The sequence below is a fragment of the Pleurodeles waltl genome, chromosome 10, assembly GCF_031143425.1.
Source record: "Pleurodeles waltl isolate 20211129_DDA chromosome 10, aPleWal1.hap1.20221129, whole genome shotgun sequence".
NCBI classification, from domain to species: domain Eukaryota; kingdom Metazoa; phylum Chordata; class Amphibia; order Caudata; family Salamandridae; genus Pleurodeles; species Pleurodeles waltl.
The window spans coordinates 765,294,716-765,314,068 of record NC_090449.1 but is presented as its reverse complement, the minus strand read 5'-3'; the positions used below and the strand labels follow the sequence as shown (position 1 = coordinate 765,314,068).

Sequence of the window (19,353 nt, the reverse complement as noted above, 5' to 3'; positions counted from 1 at the left end):
TGTTGGAAATGCCTGCAATTTAGCATATTCATATAGATACTGTACTGGACTATAAAACAAATGATAAATAGTGCTGTGATGCCACACAAAAGAAAATTATGATCCTAATTATTTTGCAAATAACGCAGTTTCATTACAGTTTCATTAAACCTGCATCGTTAAAGTTATCTATATGAGGGATATTTAGAGGGAATGTGAGAGGAGTGAGTAGAGTTTGCTGTGGAACATTGCATATTCAATATTATTCTTGGCTTATGGCAGCACCCAAGTAAACATTACGGGTGGGCGGAACTAACGGAGTTCCACTCTGCAGAATTCCACGGAGTTGATTTAAAACTCCATGGAATTCCGCGGAGGCGGAGTTCCGTGAGCGGCAGAGTGCCACTGTCGCCTGCCCTAGTGGCACCCTGTCCTAAATGCGCCTAATCTCAGAAGCGCTGAGCAGGGTCGAGCCTGGTCAGCCAGACCCGACCCTGATTAGCGCTTCTGAGATTGGGTGCATTCAGGACAGGGCCATAGGCAGGCAACGCTGCCGTTTCTGGCCTCTCCGTGCACCTGCCTGCCCTGTGTGCACTGGGGGAACTATCAAGGAAACATTTTTTTTTTAAATGGTGTGAACCCCTGGCAGGAATTATGACTCACCACTTTCAAAGATCACCAGCCATCAGTGGGTGTTACCCAGCTACGCTGTGTCAGACATAATCTTCAATCTTGCGATATCACAGGTGTGCAAAAATATACCCACCATAATAATACTAACTTGCTTTTATGTTGCGTTTTTTTACAGCACCTCTTATCTGAGTCTTGCAAATACCAAGTGTTAGTACTATCCAATGGACTGGGATGGAAATTAGGCACAGGCACCAATATAAGTGTTCCATATTAAAGAATCAGATAGTCAAAACATGTGGCCCACATTTGCAAATTACAGCAGCTTTCAGCTCCTACAGAAATGCTGTACAGGGAGTGCAGAATTATTAGGCAAATGAGTATTTTGACCACATCATCCTCTTTATGCATGTTGTCTTACTCCAAGCTGTATAGGCTCGAAAGCCTACTACCAATTAACCATATTAGGTGATGTGCATCTCTGTAATGAGAAGGGGTGTGGTCTAATGACATCAACACCCTATATCAGGTGTGCATAATTATTAGGCAACTTCCTTTCCTTTGGCAAAATGGGTCAAAAGAAGGACTTGACAGGCTCAGAAAAGTAAAAAATAGTGAGATATCTTGCAGAGGGATGCAGCACTCTTAAAATTGCAAAGCTTCTGAAGCGTGATCATCGAACAGTCAAGCGTTTCATTCAAAATAGTCAACAGGGTCGCAAGAAGCGTGTGGAAAAACCAAGGCGCAAAATAACTGCCCATGAACTGAGAAAAGTCAAGCGTGCAGCTGCCACAATGCCACTTGCCACCAGTTTGGCCATATTTCAGAGCTGCAACATCACTGGAGTGCCCAAAAGCACAAGGTGTGCAATACTCATGGCCAAGGTAAGAAAGGCTGAAAGACGACCACCACTGAACAAGACACACAAGCTGAAACGTCAAGACTGGGCCAAGAAATATCTCAAGACTGATTTTTCTAAGGTTTTATGGACTGATGAAATGAGAGTGAGTCTTGATGGGCCAGATGGATGGGCCCGTGGCTGGATTGGTAAAGGGCAGAGATCTCCAGTCCGACTCAGACGCCAGCAAGGTGGAGGTGGAGTACTGGTTTGGGCTGGTATCATCAAAGATGAGCTTGTGGGGCCTTTTCGGGTTGAGGATGGAGTCAAGCTCAACTCCCAGTCCTACTGCCAGTTCCTGGAAGACACCTTCTTCAAGCAGTGGTACAGGAAGAAGTCTGCATCCTTCAAGAAAAACATGATTTTCATGCAGGACAATGCTCCATCACACGCGTCCAAGTACTCCACAGCGTGGCTGGCAAGAAAGGGTATAAAAGAAGGAAATCTAATGACATGGCCTCCTTGTTCACCTGATCTGAACCCCATTGAGAACCTGTGGTCCATCATCAAATGTGAGATTTACAAGGAGGGAAAACAGTACACCTCTCTGAACAGTGTCTGGGAGGCTGTGGTTGCTGCTGCACGCAATGTTGATGGTGAACAGATCAAAACACTAACAGAATCCATGGATGGCAGGCTTTTTAGTGTCCTTGCAAAGAAAGGTGGCTATATTGGTCACTGATTTGTTTTTGTTTTGTTTTTGAATGTCAGAAATGTATATTTGTGAATGTTGAGATGTTATATTGGTTTCACTGGTAATAATAAATAATTGAAATGGGTATATATTTGTTTTTTGTTAAGTTGCCTAATAATTATGCACAGTAATAGTCACCTGCACACACAGATATCCCCCTAACATAGCTAAAACTAAAAACAAACTAAAAACTACTTCCAAAAATATTCAGCTTTGATATTAATGAGTTTTTTGGGTTCATTGAGAACATGGTTGTTGTTCAATAATAAAATGAATCCTCAAAAATACAACTTGCCTAATAATTCTGCACTCCCTGTATAGATATTTTCCAAGAGGTGGGAGATTGCATACCTCTGTGCTTTCTGTGGCCAATGTGATAATTTCCAAGAAATCAACAGTAAGACTTGGCCAACCAGACTATAAAACACCCGGTTAGAAATGGGGTCTTTGGTTGACAGTCAGGTTACCCCCTGTTCAAGCAAGGACCCTTATTCTAGTTAAGTTAAAAGAGAATCACCCTCAGCTAACCCCTGCTTACCCCCTTGGTAGCTTGGTAGCTTGGCAGAGCAGTAGGCTTAACTTCAGAGTGCTAAGTGTAAAGTATTTGTACCAACACACACAGTAACTTAATCAAAACATTACAAAATGACACAACGCCAGTTTAGAAAAATAGGAAATATTTATCTAAACAAAACAAGACCAAAACGACAAATATCCGACATACACAAGTCAAGTTATGAATTTTTAAAGATTAAACTCAAAAATAGCGCTTAGAAACACAAAATGCTTCGATGAGGTGTTAACACGGCATCGTGACAGAGTCGTTCCCAACAAGCCGACACCAGAGGGGCCAGACACGGAGTCGCTTAGACCCCCAAGTACAGTACCTTTGGTGAAGAGTGAAAACAAGTTGATGCAAGAAGTCTGGGATCACGGCATCTGTGTGACATGTTGAATCCGCGCACTTCGAGCAGCGTCGGTCACGACTTGGTGTGGTGACTTCCACGGAGTCATGGACTTCAGCAGGGCTGCAGCGGTGTCGGGCCTGCGAAGGTCGTCGCGTTCTAGTGAAGATCACGGAGTCAGTTGCAGGCGGCTTCACTGGATTCAGCAGCAGCGGCGGTCCGAATTCGCCCTAAGTCGATTTCCTTGGATTTCCACCAGCTTTCCTTTCAAGGCCCCAGGGACTGGATAGGGCACCACTTGTCAGAGCAGGAGTCTCTCCAGAAACTCCAGGTGCTGGTAGAGAGAGATCTTTTCTGTCCCTGAGACTTCAAACAACAGGAGGCAAGCTCTAAATCAAGCCCTTGGAGATTTCTTCTCAAGATGGAAGGCACACAAAGTCCAGTCTTTGCCCTCTAACTCTGGCAGAAGCAGCAACTGCAGGATAGCTCCACAAAGCACAGTCACAGGCAGGGCAGCACTTCTCCTCAACTCTTCTCCAGGCAGAGGTTCCTCTTGATGTCCAGAAGTGATCTAAAGTCTGTGGTTTGGGGTGCCCTTCTTATACCCAATTTCTCCTTTGAAGTAAGCCTACTTCAAAGTAAAGTCTCTTTTGAATGTGAAATTCTGCCTTGCCCAGGCCAGGCACCAGCCACTCACCAGGGGGTCGGAGACTGCATTGTGTGAGGACAGGCATATCCCTTTCAGGTGTCAGTGACCACTCCACCCCACCCTCCTAGCACAGATGGCTCATTAGGAAATGCAGACTACACCCCAGCTCCCTTTGTGTCACTGTCTAGTGTGAGGTACAACCAGCCCACCTGTCAAACTGACCCAGACAGGGAATCCACAAACAGGCAGAGTCACAGAAATGGTATAAGCAAGAAAATGCTCACTTTCTAAAAGTGGCATTTTCAAACACACAATCTTAAAATCAACTTTACTAAAAGATATATTTTTAAATTGTGAGCTCAGTGAGCCTAAACTCCACATGTCCATCTGCTCCCAAAGGGAATCTGCACTTTAATAAGATTAAAAGGTAGCCCCCATGTTAACCTACGAGAGGGACAGGCCTTGCAACAGTGAAAAACGAATTTAGCAATTTTTCACTGTCAGGACATATAAAACACATTGCTATATGTCCTACCTTAACAATACACTGCACCCTGCCCTTGGGGCTACCTAGGGCCTACCTTAGAGGTGTCTTACATGTAAGGAAAGAGAAGGTATAGGCCTGGCAAGTGGGTATACTTGCCAAGCCGAATTTACAGTTAAAACTGCACACACAGAAACTGCAGTGTCAGGTATGAGACATGATTACAGAGCTACGTATGTGGGTGGCACAACCAGTGCTGCAGGCCCACTAGTAGCATTTAATTTACAGGCCCTGGCACCTCTAGTGCACTTTACTAGGGACTTACTAGTAAATCAAATATGCCAATCATGGATAAACCAATTACATACAATTTACACAGATAGCATGTGCACTTTAGCACTGGTTAGCAGTGGTAAAGTGCTCAGAGTTTAAAAGCCAACAGCAACAGGTCAGAAAAAATAGGAGGCAGGAGGCAAAAAGATTGAGGATGACCCTGCATAAGCAAAAAAGTCCAACACCCCCCCCACAAACAGCCAAAAAACAGCCCCACACACTGACCTGTCACATCAATATTTCAGGCACTGCCAGATTGCCCAATCGATCATTCCGACCCTGTATAAAAATGTGCTGCCTGCATGCATCTTGACGAAGCTAACATAAAACTAATAGTCTGCGATCATATTTTTAGGGCTGTATTATGTGTATTGCTGTCAGAGCCAAGAAATATTGTGTGCCAGTGCAGGCCCTCTGTCTAATACAAGCTAGCGAAAGTCTACCTTTTTACCTGGACAGCACACATTAGTTGCCATGGAGTTCATTAAAAATGAACAATACAGAGAAAAATAGGAGGGAGTAGAGTTCCAATGCATTTCAAGCTCTTCTAGTTAATAGAAACACTTTCCCCATCAAGCTATTGCTCTTCAGTGCATTTATTCCCAATTTAATTTCTGCAAAGGATATGTTCTGGTGTATATTTTTGTGTAGCCAGCCATATACAAGCAGAGATTGGTGCATTCAGGTGAAGAGGACTCGCAAATCTATAAAAGTATTTTCCATTGCTTAATTTGTAACAGAATAAATGCAGGGGCCCAAAGTGTTGCTCTGAAGCCCGTGGCCTCTGCCATTGAATGTCAGAGGTGCAATCTTTTAGGTTTTTTTTCCATCTCTGGCCTCTTTATTTGTCACTCTTTGTCTGTCTTGCTGTTTTTCCCTCTTTCCCTTTTTGTTTTTCTCTCCCTCTTGGCAGTCAAAGTCTGAAGTTACCAGTCCCCAAAACAGCGTTCTGATCGGTCCCACCTGCAACCACCAGCACAAATTAAGCACTGATATTTTCACGTATTTATGCGAAACAATCTGTGCAAATCTTTTTTACAAACTACAAGAGCCTTCATTATGTGCTTGGTTCTAATGAGTTATTGGTGTATGTCAGCTTTCGACAAAGAAAAGGTTATCATTTACATATAAGTGTTTTGTGATTTAAAAAGTCCAAGGGCGATATTGTAAAATGGAATAAGTACCCTTTCACGGCAGATATATATGTAATTTTTCAATGAATGTATCAAAGCATCCAATGAGTTGAGGAATACTCTGTTCATGCATGCTAAAACTGCATCTTTATGTCTCCTAATGCCCTCACGATAAAAACAGGTTTCAAGATGATTAGACCACAATAGATCCACGAATGTGAATCCGTGATTCTGCTCTATTCAAACAAATATGATACATTGATTTCACCAACCTGAACTAAAGTCTCGAAATGGTACTAGACCAAAATGGAGCCTAACAAGTTTACGCTTTTGATCAAAGTATAACAGTAAGCTTCAATATTTATGTATCTGATAATAAGCACGAGTTAACAGAGAGCCAAAATATGTATTTTAATTTCCCAGGCCCGATAGGCCTGTGATGAGGAGATTAGTTTTGCCTGCTTTATAATTAAATGTTTTAGACGCAGGGCTGAATATTGTAAATGCCAAAGATGCTAAAATGTAAATTGCTTATCGCACATGATGGATACTAGTTTAAAGAACTGTAGGACTTTATAATTTCTTGCCATATTAGCGATTGTGTAAAATCACCTGTAGCTAATCAGTAGGCCCGTGCAAACGTTTTGTTACAACGGAGTAATCTTGCCTAATTCCCACATTTCACAGTACTTTTTGTGTGAGGTATAACTTCAAGAGAAATGTATTCAAGATACCAGCAACATATATTTTGCAGGGTGCACATAACTTCGTGAAAATAATGCATATTTTGATGAATACACTTAAACTTTGCACATTTTTAGTGTATGTATTACATTTCCAATCAGTTGTGAACACTAGAAGAACACCTTATGTAAGCGGTGCCTGGATATGTTTTGAGAAACGCCTGTCACTGGTGGTTATTCGCCTCAGGTTTATTGACTATTACACCAAACTGTGCTGGTACCTAGATTTTCACTTTAACCCACGCTCATGTAACAGTTTGCGCCGGCATAAAGTTTTCTATTCAGCAAGGGCAGTCACACCACAAAATGTGCTATGGAGTTTGGCAAAATATGCATTGTGTACTTTTGTACTACACATATTTTACACACATTGGGGGACTATTCACAGAATTAAACTTATATATGAGTACATTTAGAAGTGTTAGTCTACTCTTACATTTTTGAATAACTTTACTACTGTTGGCTATTCACCACTTAAAAGTGTAAAATTATTCAAAAGTGTAGACTTACATGTCCACATCTGCTGAAACAGGGGTAAGCCGGTAAAAACATCATACATGACTGTAATGTTATTGCTAATGTCTTTACAACCATATTTGACTTTGCAGGCACTTAGACCTACGAAAATGGGGCGGAGATCTTCTCTTCTTTTCTATATGTATTTTAAATATATAATTATGTTTTAAAACCGGTACAGCATTTAATTCAGTTTAAAATAAAAAATGCAATTACTTCATATGCATGAAATTAAGTAAATGATTAATTTTTTAAAGATGTATTTGAAATAAATACTTGCCTTAAATAAAATGTTTATATTTACCTATTATTTACTAAACGTTACTAAAAGACATGTATATAATTTATGTACAATAATTTATTTCATTTTTTTAAAGTTCTATTTATGTGAAAGACACTCTGAAATAAAATAATATTGATTTGTAATTTAAATTTTATATATTTAACATACACTTATTACTAAAACAGTTGGGGGAAGATCTACATTCAAGAGCGGTGGAGACCTCTACACTTAGGTTTGTAAATAGTATTTTGTAGTATGTTAGCATTACCCTTACAGTAGTACTTACGTATTACAAAATGTAGTTTGTAAATAGGCCATATTGTCAGATTACCATTGTGCAAATCCATGAATTAATCTCTTTCCTAATATGACAGACTAATTTTTCACTCACAACCAAAGAAATGTAGACAGGGACTTGTGGCAAAATGCTGCTCCTCTTTTAGGCAGGTATAACAAGGAGATATGCTTTAAAATCTCCTTGTTTCCGCTTTTTGAATGTGTGCTGCACTCTACAGCAAACATACAAAGTGGGAAATGCCTTTAAGCATAGTTTTTGTACTAGAAGGGAATCCTTCCTGTACAAAAGCTGTGCTTACAATAATGCTGACACTTTTGCACCATAGCTTAAGGGTGTCTGCATTGATGCATGGCTGCCAATTGTGCCAGGACAGAACATAAATGCGACACAATTTAGTAAATTCAATTAACTTAGGTGTAAGGGCACTACAGATGAATGCCTTAACCTGTATCTTTTAATTACAAAATGCACAGCAGCCTGACCCAGAGCAGTACAAATGGCTTTTATAGATTTAAATTCCGCTTTCAACAGGGTTAACAGAGATAAACTTTGGTGTATTATGTTGGATATGGGGATTGACAAAAACATAGTTTTTTTTTTTTTTTTAAACATGATTTGCACTTTAATATAAGTGCCTCTATCAGGTATGATCGGAATGGAGAATGCACTGAGCCCTTTACACTTAATTGGGGGAGGGGGAAGCAAACAAGAATGCGTTTTAGGTCCTTTTTATTTATCCTCCATTTAATCAATCGCAGCAGATCATTGTTTCGGGCGTCATGACCTTCCTATGCTGGACAGCTGTTCCGTTCCTGCTCTTTTATATGCAGACAACACTGTTTTAGTTTCAAGGACAGTGCAAGGCCTTCAAATATTATTGGACCTTTTTAGTAATTTTATGGACACACTTGATCTTAGTATCAATTCGACCAAATTGAACATTATGCTGATAGGCCCTAGAAACACCAAAGGCAGAACCCATCTCTGCAGGAGCCACAAACTCACCAGAGTTATAACCTTTCCATATCATGGTATCATTTTCGACTTCTCCTTTAATTGGTCCCCTTTGGTAAGGGTAGGAAGACATATTTTTGCCAGAAGCATTGCTGCTGTTTTTGATTTTGATGCTAGATTAGGTCGTAAATTGGTGGGGACCTTGCTCAAGATTTACAAGACAAAGTGCGCATCTCTAGAGTCTTATGGATGTGACACTTTGGGTCATGCTAATATTGCTTCTGCACAATATGCTGACAATATGTATTTTTGAAGGTTACTTGAACTTCCTAACAGCTCATCTACTTTTATTGTTCATGAAGTGATGGGGCAGGGCCTTTTGTCTGACAGGATTACTCTGAGACTACTTATTTTATGGACAACCACCTGGCACAAACTGGACCTGGAACTAAATAGGAAAATACTTAAGGATTGCTTCAGCTTCGATCATGTCTTCTGCATATCCTGGATTACTAATGTCTAGGATTGTTTTTTTAAACTAGGGCAATCATCCCTCTTCAGTTCCCCTGCAAGTATAAAAAACAGATCTTATGTGGATCACAGATGATCTCATAGACAACCGAGTGTGGAGAGCGAATTTATTGCTTTAACTAAGGCCTCAGTCAGGTCATGATGCCTCGTGCAGTCTACCTTAAGTATGGAACCTTGTATTTTGTTTGACCTGTCCAATACCCATAGTTATTTGTTAACCTGATTTAGGTTAAATACAGGTTACTTTTTACTTAACACACCCAAGGGATGGTCTTGCGATGTGGACCACCCTCCATGTACCTGTGATGAAACATCCACTCAAGATACCATGCACTTTATCGTATTCTGTCCCACCTATAAGGACCCTTGACTTTGCTTTTAGAAGCCACTTATAGTGAGAAGAAATGTAATCAGGCCAGGCTTGCTCTATTGTTCTTACAACCACTAATTTATCTTTTAGTTTGTTGGTCCTTTTACTGTTTTTTAAATTGTGCTGTTAAACTTAGCAATTAATTGTCTGATTATTTTTAATATTTTGTTTTCTCAAAAGACGCCTGTGTTGTGTCTGGTGTTGTTGTAAATGACTTTTATGGTTTGTCATTTTTAACTGAATAAAGTACATTTTGAACTGAGTTGAATCTTAATAAATCTGTGTCATTGGGTCAGTTTGCTGGGAGTGTATGCAGTATGGTTATGGAACTATAAGGTCTGTTTGCACTACACTGTATTGTATGGGTATTTCTGGAGTATGGTGCTGCCACAACAGAGGTGTGTAGTCTTTTGTTGGTCTTGTTTCGACTGATGCATGCCAGACTAGGCTTGTATGATTCCTTTCTCCCATTAGCTGTGCACCTGAGTTTATGCCCACATCCTTGGCTAATGTTGTGTACATAGGACCTCCTATGTCTAATTGACTTGATCTCTTTGGTGCAGGGAAGACATTGTGTTTGGTCAGTGAAGGGCATTTTTCTAGTGTGACCTAGGTAGTAAGTGTGGGCTTTGTACATAAGGTCCTGAGACATGCTTTGAAGTTGTCACTGCAACTCGACATGGCTTTTAATCTTTCTTATTTTGTGAGGAGTACCATAAAGGTGCACGTTTACAGCTGTACACATCCACATTGTTCCTTGGGTATGACACAGCATTTCGTAGAACTGTTCTGATGTGGTACAAGTCCGAGCTAGCTTTCATTGATGTTTTGTCTTATGGTGTTATGGTCTTGTGGTTTTGCAAGTTTGAATGCATAATTTGTGTGAATGGTCGTTTTTTCCCCATTTGATGCAAGCCATAGCATTGCATGTCTGCTGCTGGATCATGAACAATGTTTCCCCTTGCAAAAAAATGGGTTTGCACAGAATCATTTTAAGGCATGGGCAAAGCGGGCAATTCCCGATGGCCCCCACCTTCTAACGGTGCGCACTAGGAAAGTGATCGTTCCCTCTATTTGACCTCTGTCTATTCTGTGTCTTCATCTAAACCTCCCTCCCTCTCTGCCTACATCTACCTCTGTCTAGGTCTCACGACCCGATGTCTTCTGTAAGTATTTGGGGTCTCAAGCATGACCTATTTCAACTGTTTTTTTTTTGTTTTTTTTTACTTTGTATTGTTAGGCATCACGCACGCTTCATTTAGAAGGAAATGGATAATAAAGTTCAATTTTGTTCCATACAGGGCCCCAAAAATACGTTTAGCCCGAGATCCCCAAGATCTTTAAGATGACACTAGGTTGGCAGACCTCGGTATGCACAGGTGCAGCAGCGTTTCTTTCATGTATGTATCTACTCAGATTTTGGAGATTAGTGTACATACTCAGATTACATTATTCATCAGTTAAAGCGTTTTTAATGAAGTTGTTTCTAACAGAGAATGTGATAAAGCAGGGAAATACTTTTTGCGCATGTGGTGCTAATTCTTATTTGAGCACATATTTTTACAACAGTATATATGAGTCTCCTGCAAACTATGCAAACATATTGTATGATGCTAATAGCCATTAGAGGGCGTTTTTCTTCTTTCAAGTATGAGTCTTGGCCTGTGCACCTTTCTTTTTATCCTAGTTTAACTTAGTGTTACGGCCAGGTATTCTATTGACAACATTTTGTTGCACATCTTAAACAGCAACGTTGGACACAACATTTTCACTCAAAGTTCTGCCCTTTTACCGTTTTGAAGGTGTTTCTTAAGTATTATCACGTGGAGCAGCTGAACTTGATGATAAAGGAGTCAGTGGACCGCATTGTATTGATCCAGGCGTGTGTCCGAGGCTGGCTGGGTGCAAGAAGGTATCGAAAACTGCAAGAGAAAAGGGAAGAAAGTGCCGTTAAAATTCAATCAGGTAGGAACCAAACTGCTATCACATCCGACACAGCATTCAACAATAACTTCGTAAAGTTTTTGTTATTAAACTGAGGTGGAAACATAAACATGCCTCGTTAAGAGGTGCTCACTGGTGCTGAAGGTAGCACACACTGATGAAGTAACCATTTTATAACCAGCACCTTCTACGAATAGCTTGATAACTATGCATAAATGGTAACAATTTCTGATGGGCAGTTATCCAATTCTTTCATGCAAAGGCCTGGAAGTGTTTCTCTGACCCACCTCTTCCACTTCTTTTGCCAAATCCATGTGAACAATCTCAGGTTTCTTTGTGGTTTCTGCCCCTTTTTCACAAAGTTGTACCTTTACCCACGGCCGGCTTTAGAGCTGATAGTGTCCCGTGCCACCATCATTTCTGGTGCTCCCCATAACCACCTCCTCCTCGGATTCTCTCACTTCCACCGAAAGTTGCGCCTCATCAGACAGAACCTTTTATTGCATGATTATTCAAAATATTTTCAAACAAAGGGAAAACATCCCCAATAAAAGTAAAACTACAATAGTTCATAATTTCTGTTTGGCTAAAAAAAACAGGATCAGAGCAGCGATAGTCCCTTAAGATTTCGCTAAAAAAGAGCAGTTAAAAACTACGATGAATGTTAACATCATAGGAATAAAAATTAAGAAGCGTCAGAAAAGATAGCAATGCAGTTCATCCGCATATTATATGGTTATTTTCTAATAATGGAGTTATTCCACCCAAAAAAGACAAGTGCGGAGGCGCAAACAAAATCTGCAAAATCTCATGCATTACAATTTCAGAAAGATATATACACAGTAACGCTCAAACAGGTAGCAAAGCATGTCTTTTGTCGTCATGCCGTGCTTTCTAAGTAATACAATTATACCGCTAGAGGCAGACAATACTATCAACGAGAATGGCCTGTGTGTGACCTCTGGTATGACCATTAATCAAGCGTTATGAAAAATAAGCCACCCCATCCACATGCAAAAAGATAAAAACAACTTCAATAGGGCGCAAAGAGTGAGGAAATACTAACCATTTTGCAAAATGCGGAAATTATGGGTTAAAAAACTGCTTTACCCTTCACTTTTTATGGACTGTTGAGTTCTAGCCAATCTTTCTACTGTAGTTCAACAGCTTTGTAGCTGATGAATATACTTTCCAAATTTGGCTCGGTTAGATGGTTCTTTCAGGGGGAAGACAAGATTCCTAGCAGTGTTCCTCAGCTCTCCATAGCCCTCTCTCATAAACATTTAATTTGTTTTGAAGCACTGGTAACAGCCTACTAATACGAATGTATATCTACCCAAACAAACCCTTTTCAACAATTTTAGGAATAGATAATGAAAGCTGGGGGGAAAAAAACAACATCCTATTCTGTTTTATGCAGTTTGCATACAGCACCTTGGTGACGGATGGTCAATCACTGTTCTATGTTAAGTTATATCTTATGAAATGCAGTAACAAAAGGATCTCTGTGACAAAAGAAGTGATTGACTCCGCTATTCCCATAAAATTCAGATCTGTGATCTGCATGGGATGCGGTCTTTGCAGCAGGCATATTAACCCTCAGTGCTACTTAATGGCGAGTCAAAACTGCCACTAGACAAAACTCGGTCTCTCTCTAGCAGGAACAAGAGTTATATTGACATTTTTATTGGTGCCAGGAAGTTGGATGCACAAGAAGCTCTGCAGTAAGTGTTTTTAAATCATAAATTACTGCTAAACACAACGCCCCCCTTTGAGATCAGCTGTCCCTTCCCCAACTAAGTGCCTAGGGAGATTGCTCCATTTGCACAGCCCTATGGCCAGCCCTGCCTTTATCACATACCGCAATGTTCTGGTCCGGCAAATGCGAGTGCAGGGACCCTTCTGCAAGGGATCCGTTGTGCCTCCTCTTCCTTTGTTTACAAGATAAATTTGCTCATTTCCAACTAACTAATGCAATGTATCTCTGGGTGGCACTTCTTATATTTTATGTTTTCATTTTGGACACTTTTCTAGGCGAGTGACCCACTAATAAGACCCAGCTCTATGCCCTGCCCAACAACAGCCAAACCCTCCACAACACGATTTGGGCACTACTGCAATGGAGTTTAGGGAACTTTCAGAAAGTGGGTTACTCATTTGGGAGGTGGGAGTGACACAACCAAGTTAAAAATATACAACCTGCTTAGGGCGCAATGCTATTTCTCTGTGAAAACACTTGGGTACCTGTGGGACAAGCAGCAGGCAACCCCATGGAGAACTGAGGGGCAGACTTAAGAAAAGTGGCGCTGCACCTAGTGCATCGCCACTTTTCTTGCATACCCTTAGCGTTCCCCTAACGCCACCTTGTGTGCACCATTTTTAACATACAGTGCACTGTGGCAGTAGTTAGGGAACTAGCGTCAAAATCTTAATGCTAGTTTGATGCTTTGCAGGATTAGTATACATTTTTTTGTCGTTAATATTGCAAAACACCCAGAGGTCCATTAAAAACAATGGGAGCCTCTTTTTAACACCTTCTCTGAGCAGGCTTTAAAAATGTCAATACAAATGCCATAAAAAATCTCTTAGATTTCTTTGCGCCATTTTTTTTGCCCCCCCCCCTTATGGGAGAATGCCCCTCTTGCTTACATTATGCCTGGTGCAGGCATAATGTGGCGCTAGGAGCTACAAAGTGGAGCAATGTATGCATTGCACTACTTAGTAAATATGACGCAGTGATTTTGGGCTAGTTGGGCCACATTAGCGTAAAAAAGTGATTTTAATGTGGCACGGGTGTGCTAGGGGCTCCTAAATATGCCCCTGAGTGTTAACTTCAAGCAGTACCAGATCAGTCCAGCCTAAATTTAAGAATATAACAAAATAATATTCCCAAACCAATTTAGGAAAATCAAGACCAAATGTAATAGACAAAATGATACAAAAGAGTGAAAAACAGATCAGGGGAACCGGTGATATGTTTTTTTTTCTGTTTTAAAGCAAAAAGTGCCAAAAATCAGAATAGCACCAGCTCAAGTCAATGTTCTCGATCCATCAGAACAAAGGCACAATTTCAGGTCAGCTGTGACAGAGTGTAGTTTGGGTATGTCTTGTGGGTCACACCAGTTAATGTATTTAATATAGAACTTCATTAGTGTGGGAAGAGAACTCTGAACTCCATAATTCAGAAACCCCACATTTTTGATTACCTCAGAATTACCTCTAGCAGTTCCTCTCTCACCCTTGATCTTGAGATAAAGAACACCCTCCTCAACATTAAGCCCAATATTAGTTAGCAGAGTAACCAAACTAAGTACCCGATTACGACTTTGGCAGTCCGACTGTCGGACCGCCAAAGCTGTGGGGATGATGCCATTGTCAACCCGCCGACCTCACCCTCATCGTATTACGATGTTTCCACCAGGCTGACAGGTGGAAACATCATATTACTAAGTTTCCGCCCGTCATCCAGGTGTGAACATTGAGGCAGCATTGGCCTCCGAGTCTAATGCCATTGCACACAGCACCCTTGGAATGCACACTATCTGCATTCTGAGGGTGCTGACAGGGCCCCCCCCCCAGCACTGCCTTTCCACCAGCCTTTTCATGGTGGGGACCCCGCTATGAAGGTTGGTGGAAAGTGGAGTTGTGATCAGCTTGGCTGTGCCAAACTCAGCACCGCCGTGGCTGACCATTACTGTGACCGCCACCAACCTATCTATGATCCTGGTGATGTCTGCGATCATCTGGCGGCCGGGCTGCCAGGATTGTAATCTGGCAGTCGTACCACAAGGAGTGCGGCAGTCTGACCATTACAGTGGGTCTGGCGGTCACTGGAACACCAAACTCGTACAGGCCCTAGGTAACTAGACCACTCAATAACTGAGTTCTAGATCAGGGAAAGGTTAAAGGGTTTTATTATAAAATCTTAAAAATCAAGCAGTACAGAATGTTTAAATGCCATAAAGTCATATGGGCAGAGTACATAATCAGAAATCAGAATTATTCTAAGTCCCAAATGCACCTCAAATTTATAAAAGAAACAGACATCCTCACTAAAGGAAAGTCCCAAAAAAGTTCTGTAATAAATTGGACAGTGTCTCTGGTAGAAAAGGAAAGTCATTCAATAAATAGACATAGGCCCTCATTACAACCCTGGCGGTCCAAGACCGCCAGGGCTGTTTTTGCTGAAGCACCGCCAACAGGCTGGCGGTGCTTCAGAGGGGATTACGACCGCAGCGGTAGCGCCGAGGTCGCACCGCCGGGGCCAGCGGTTTCCTGCCACATTTGCCCCGGCGGTGATAATCCGCCAGGGCAGCGCTGCTTGCAGCGCTGCCCAGGGGATTACGAGTCCCCCTACCGCCAGCCTTTTGGGCATGGGCAGTGCAGGGGCCCCCTGACATGGCCCCGTGCAGCTTTTCACTGTCTGTATAGCAGACAGTGAAAAGCGCAACGGGTGCAACTGCACCCGTCGCACGGCCACAACACCGCCGGCTCCATTTGGAGCTGGCTCCCATGTTGGGGCCCACATCCCCGCTGGGCCGGCGGGCGGAAACTCGGGAACTGCGGGAGTGCGGCCGCATTGGCGGCCGCACGCCAATGTTGTAATGACCCCCATAGTCTTTAGTAGAACAGGAAAGTCTTCTTAATCATAACTGTCACAAATCTCAGGGTACACCAACTGCATCTACAGTGGCAAAGGAAAGGTATCTGGCTCACCACCAAAACAAAGTGTTTTTATACACATTTCCAGCATAATTGGAACATTGGAATGTTGGGAACTCTATTGAAGACTACGGAGAAGCCTTCAGCTTATTTGACTTGTATAAGCCTTCTGCTTCTGTCTTTCTGTTTCGCCCTTTTTAATTTAGGGCATTCTACTGTTAATGGGTGGAATGTTCTAATAGCCTTATAGCCCTTATACCTTAGGGTAAATCGGTTGTTAAAGGCCCCATTTCTCTCTCTCTCTCTCTCTTTCTCTCTCTCTCTCATTATAGGCCCTGGCCTGAGGCTTCAGTTTCACAGTGGCATCACTAGAGAATACATTTTAGGCAATTCATAATATGGCCAACAAAGTCATCAATGGGTCAGATACTTCTTGTTAGTTGACCCGTGGTAGCCTTAAAACACTGGGTGAAAAAGGTCTGATTTGAACAATCCAGCATTCAATAACCAGGTGTCTTTCTCAAAGTTTTGGTAATTTGTCCAGGTCCTCCAAACTGAGAAAAATAGCTTAATCTCAGTTCTTCTTACTGTTGAGAAAGTTAACCCTGGTCTCTCCTAAAGCCTCAGCTGTCATCAAAAGAAACCGTGTACCTAAATGTCTCTTCGGCCAAGGTTCCCATGGGATCCAGTCAGTGTTTGCACTATTAAATATCAGTGCACAGATTACTAAAACTGTGTGTTGTTTCATCCACCTCAGGCTTCTTTAATCCTCCACTTTACACTTCTTGCCCCTTTCACTCACTGTTGCAGGTTTCTGCCTTCTCCTCCAGAGAATGTTTTTCCTTCCCCCTTCTTTCACTTTTGTTTATGTTCCCCTTTCATGCTCTTGGGAAATGTCTGGGAAAAATAAGTACCAGCCCCCAAAAAATAGTGTTGATGGCCCCCAATAGCAACCACTGACTCAAATTAAGCACTGTGTCCAGTGTGATGTACTCCCACCTATCTATCTGGTTCTTCTTATCAGAGTGGAGCTCTTCTCTAGGCCTGGTAATAAATTAAAGCTGGCATAATTGACATAATTTCTGGAATTTTGCATTATGCCAATTAAACAAAACTCCCAAAATTATGATACCTTGTGGAATTATGTGGCATTGATGGTAAAAATATGTAGCAAAATGCAACATCTGCAGTAAAAATATGCTGCAGCTGCATGTGAACAACAGAATCCGGTTGACCATTATTGATGGTATTTTGTTTAAATGCATCCTTGCACCAAAAACTGATGCGAGGATCTATTTCACACTAAAATATAGCCCGAACTGACAGATTTCCATTTTGCATAGTTACATGTCATTTTGCATTATTTTGCCAAAAATGCACATGATTACACAAAAGCAATTTACACAAATGTTACACCCCTACTCCTTCTCCTATCTTATATGTCCCTAAAGCAGTGAATAAAAGACCAGCTAGATGACACTTAAGAGGAGTTTAATTCCCTGATGGAAGCTATGGGCCCTATTCACAAAGGTAAATTTAGACATTTGGTCTAAACTTAGACGGTGCAGACCCCCCGCCAAGCCTCGTCACAATGTTTACTGTCTGATTTGCAGACAGTGAACATTGCAAGGGTGTTGGTGCACCGTGCATGCTACAGCATTGCCACCAGCTTGATTTCAAGCCGGAGACTATGCTGTAGCCTGGTTCCCGCTCGGCCAGTGGGTGGAAACCGAGGTTTCCACACCCTGACCTAGCAGGAAAAGCTGAATAGCTCCAGTGGGGTGGTTGCCATGAAGGCGGCGGGCCTTTCCTTCTGCCAAACTCTTAATTAGGCCCTCAGTGTCTATTGATTATTCCTCCCAGGTGTTCTGCTTCTTTGAGCAGAGAGTTATTTCTCACTTTTTCAAAGGTGTCAGGATGGAAGACCAAGATATCTGCAATCTGTACTGCAGAAGGTCCCAGGCAACACATGTTAGACCTTTCTACAGTTATCGTTTTACTATCTTTAGCAAAAATCTGCATATATCATTGAACTATAATTTTGAGGAATGTTATAAGTAAATATATGACTTTGCAAAATGTTCCTACCAAATTTCCAAAAAGGTGTATTTTAATCACTAATATTTATTTTTCCATGGAAAAACCACTGCACCTAATGTAGTGGAAATAGCAATTGGTAGATATTCAGTCTATGGACATAATTATCCTAACATCAATCATGTCCTACATTTGAATATTAGGTACCCAGCCTTGTGCACTACAAAGCATATTTAGGGTTGATTTGCCTGGTGTTTAAAAGTAGGTTTTTCTACATGATGCAGTGGTCTCTTTTGAAGTGCTGCTGCATTATTTCATTCTAAATCATTACACGCCTAATGGTAGTCTCGAAGCCAGTCATTTAGAGTCAAGCATGTGGATAGTCTAAATGTACACTACAGCCATATGTGACATTTAAATGTTATGGCATTGGTGCATTTCCTACGCCAACACACTGCTTACTTACTTGGAAGTTGCAAGCAATTTTTGTTTAGTCAATTTTATACCTTGTTGTAAGGCTTAGAACAAATGGACTGGGTGATTGCATGGTAGAAATCATGGTCTACATCAAAAGCTCCTGTGGCTTCACCACAGTCCTGTAGGTGTTATTATGAGAAGTAAAAAACAGATGGCAAGGAAGCCTTCATTATAGTCAGTCATTTATTTTTCTGAAAGCTGACTTTTTACCCGCTGGACCTCCATTTCACATAGAAAAAAACAGAACTGTAAAGAAGGCAATGAAGCTTTCATTACAGACTGTTTTTTTTTGTTTGTTTAGGGCTCACTAATGAAAAGCCATTATAAGACAAACGAGGAGCGACACATACGGAAAAGAGGGAAGAGCAAGAGAGAATGAGAAGGCTGTGTGGTAAAAATGAAGTGAGTACCACATAAAAGAAGGGAGAAGCATAAGGAAACAAGCATTTGCAATGCAACAGGTCTTTCATTTCTCCTAGTCAGAGCTATTAGCAGTTGTAAACTCCCAACCGGACTTTTCTTGCCTCATTAAATGGAGAAAAAAAAAAAAGCGTGATCACGCTGCGAAAAAAGAGAAAAAGTAGTCCACAAACCGGATGGAAAACAGCGAGCCTTGTATGTTTTAAGTACTTGGTCGCTGCGCTCGAGGAGGGCTAACCACCGGAAAAGGCATGACGTATGCATGCCTTCCACTAATGAAAGCAAGCAGATTTTAAAAGGCAAGCCCACAAACTAATTGAAGACACTGACGTGACATGGACGGGGCTCCGAGCCCTTTTCTAACTACTACAGCGTCTTGCAAGCGATACGCAGGCTCGACCCTAAAAAGGAGA

At 41.5% G+C, this 19,353-nt stretch overlaps 1 protein-coding gene across 1 annotated transcript in view; it reads left to right on the top strand.

Annotated features, from left to right (window-relative positions):
- The window catches only part of MYO3A (myosin IIIA), a 1,274,985-nt gene that overhangs the window by 758,556 nt on the left and 497,076 nt on the right, over positions 1–19,353 (top strand). The window contains exon 26 of the mRNA XM_069211361.1: positions 11,203–11,365. Within this exon, the coding sequence (XP_069067462.1) occupies positions 11,203–11,365 (163 nt within the window). The remainder of the gene's footprint in view (positions 1–11,202; positions 11,366–19,353) is intronic.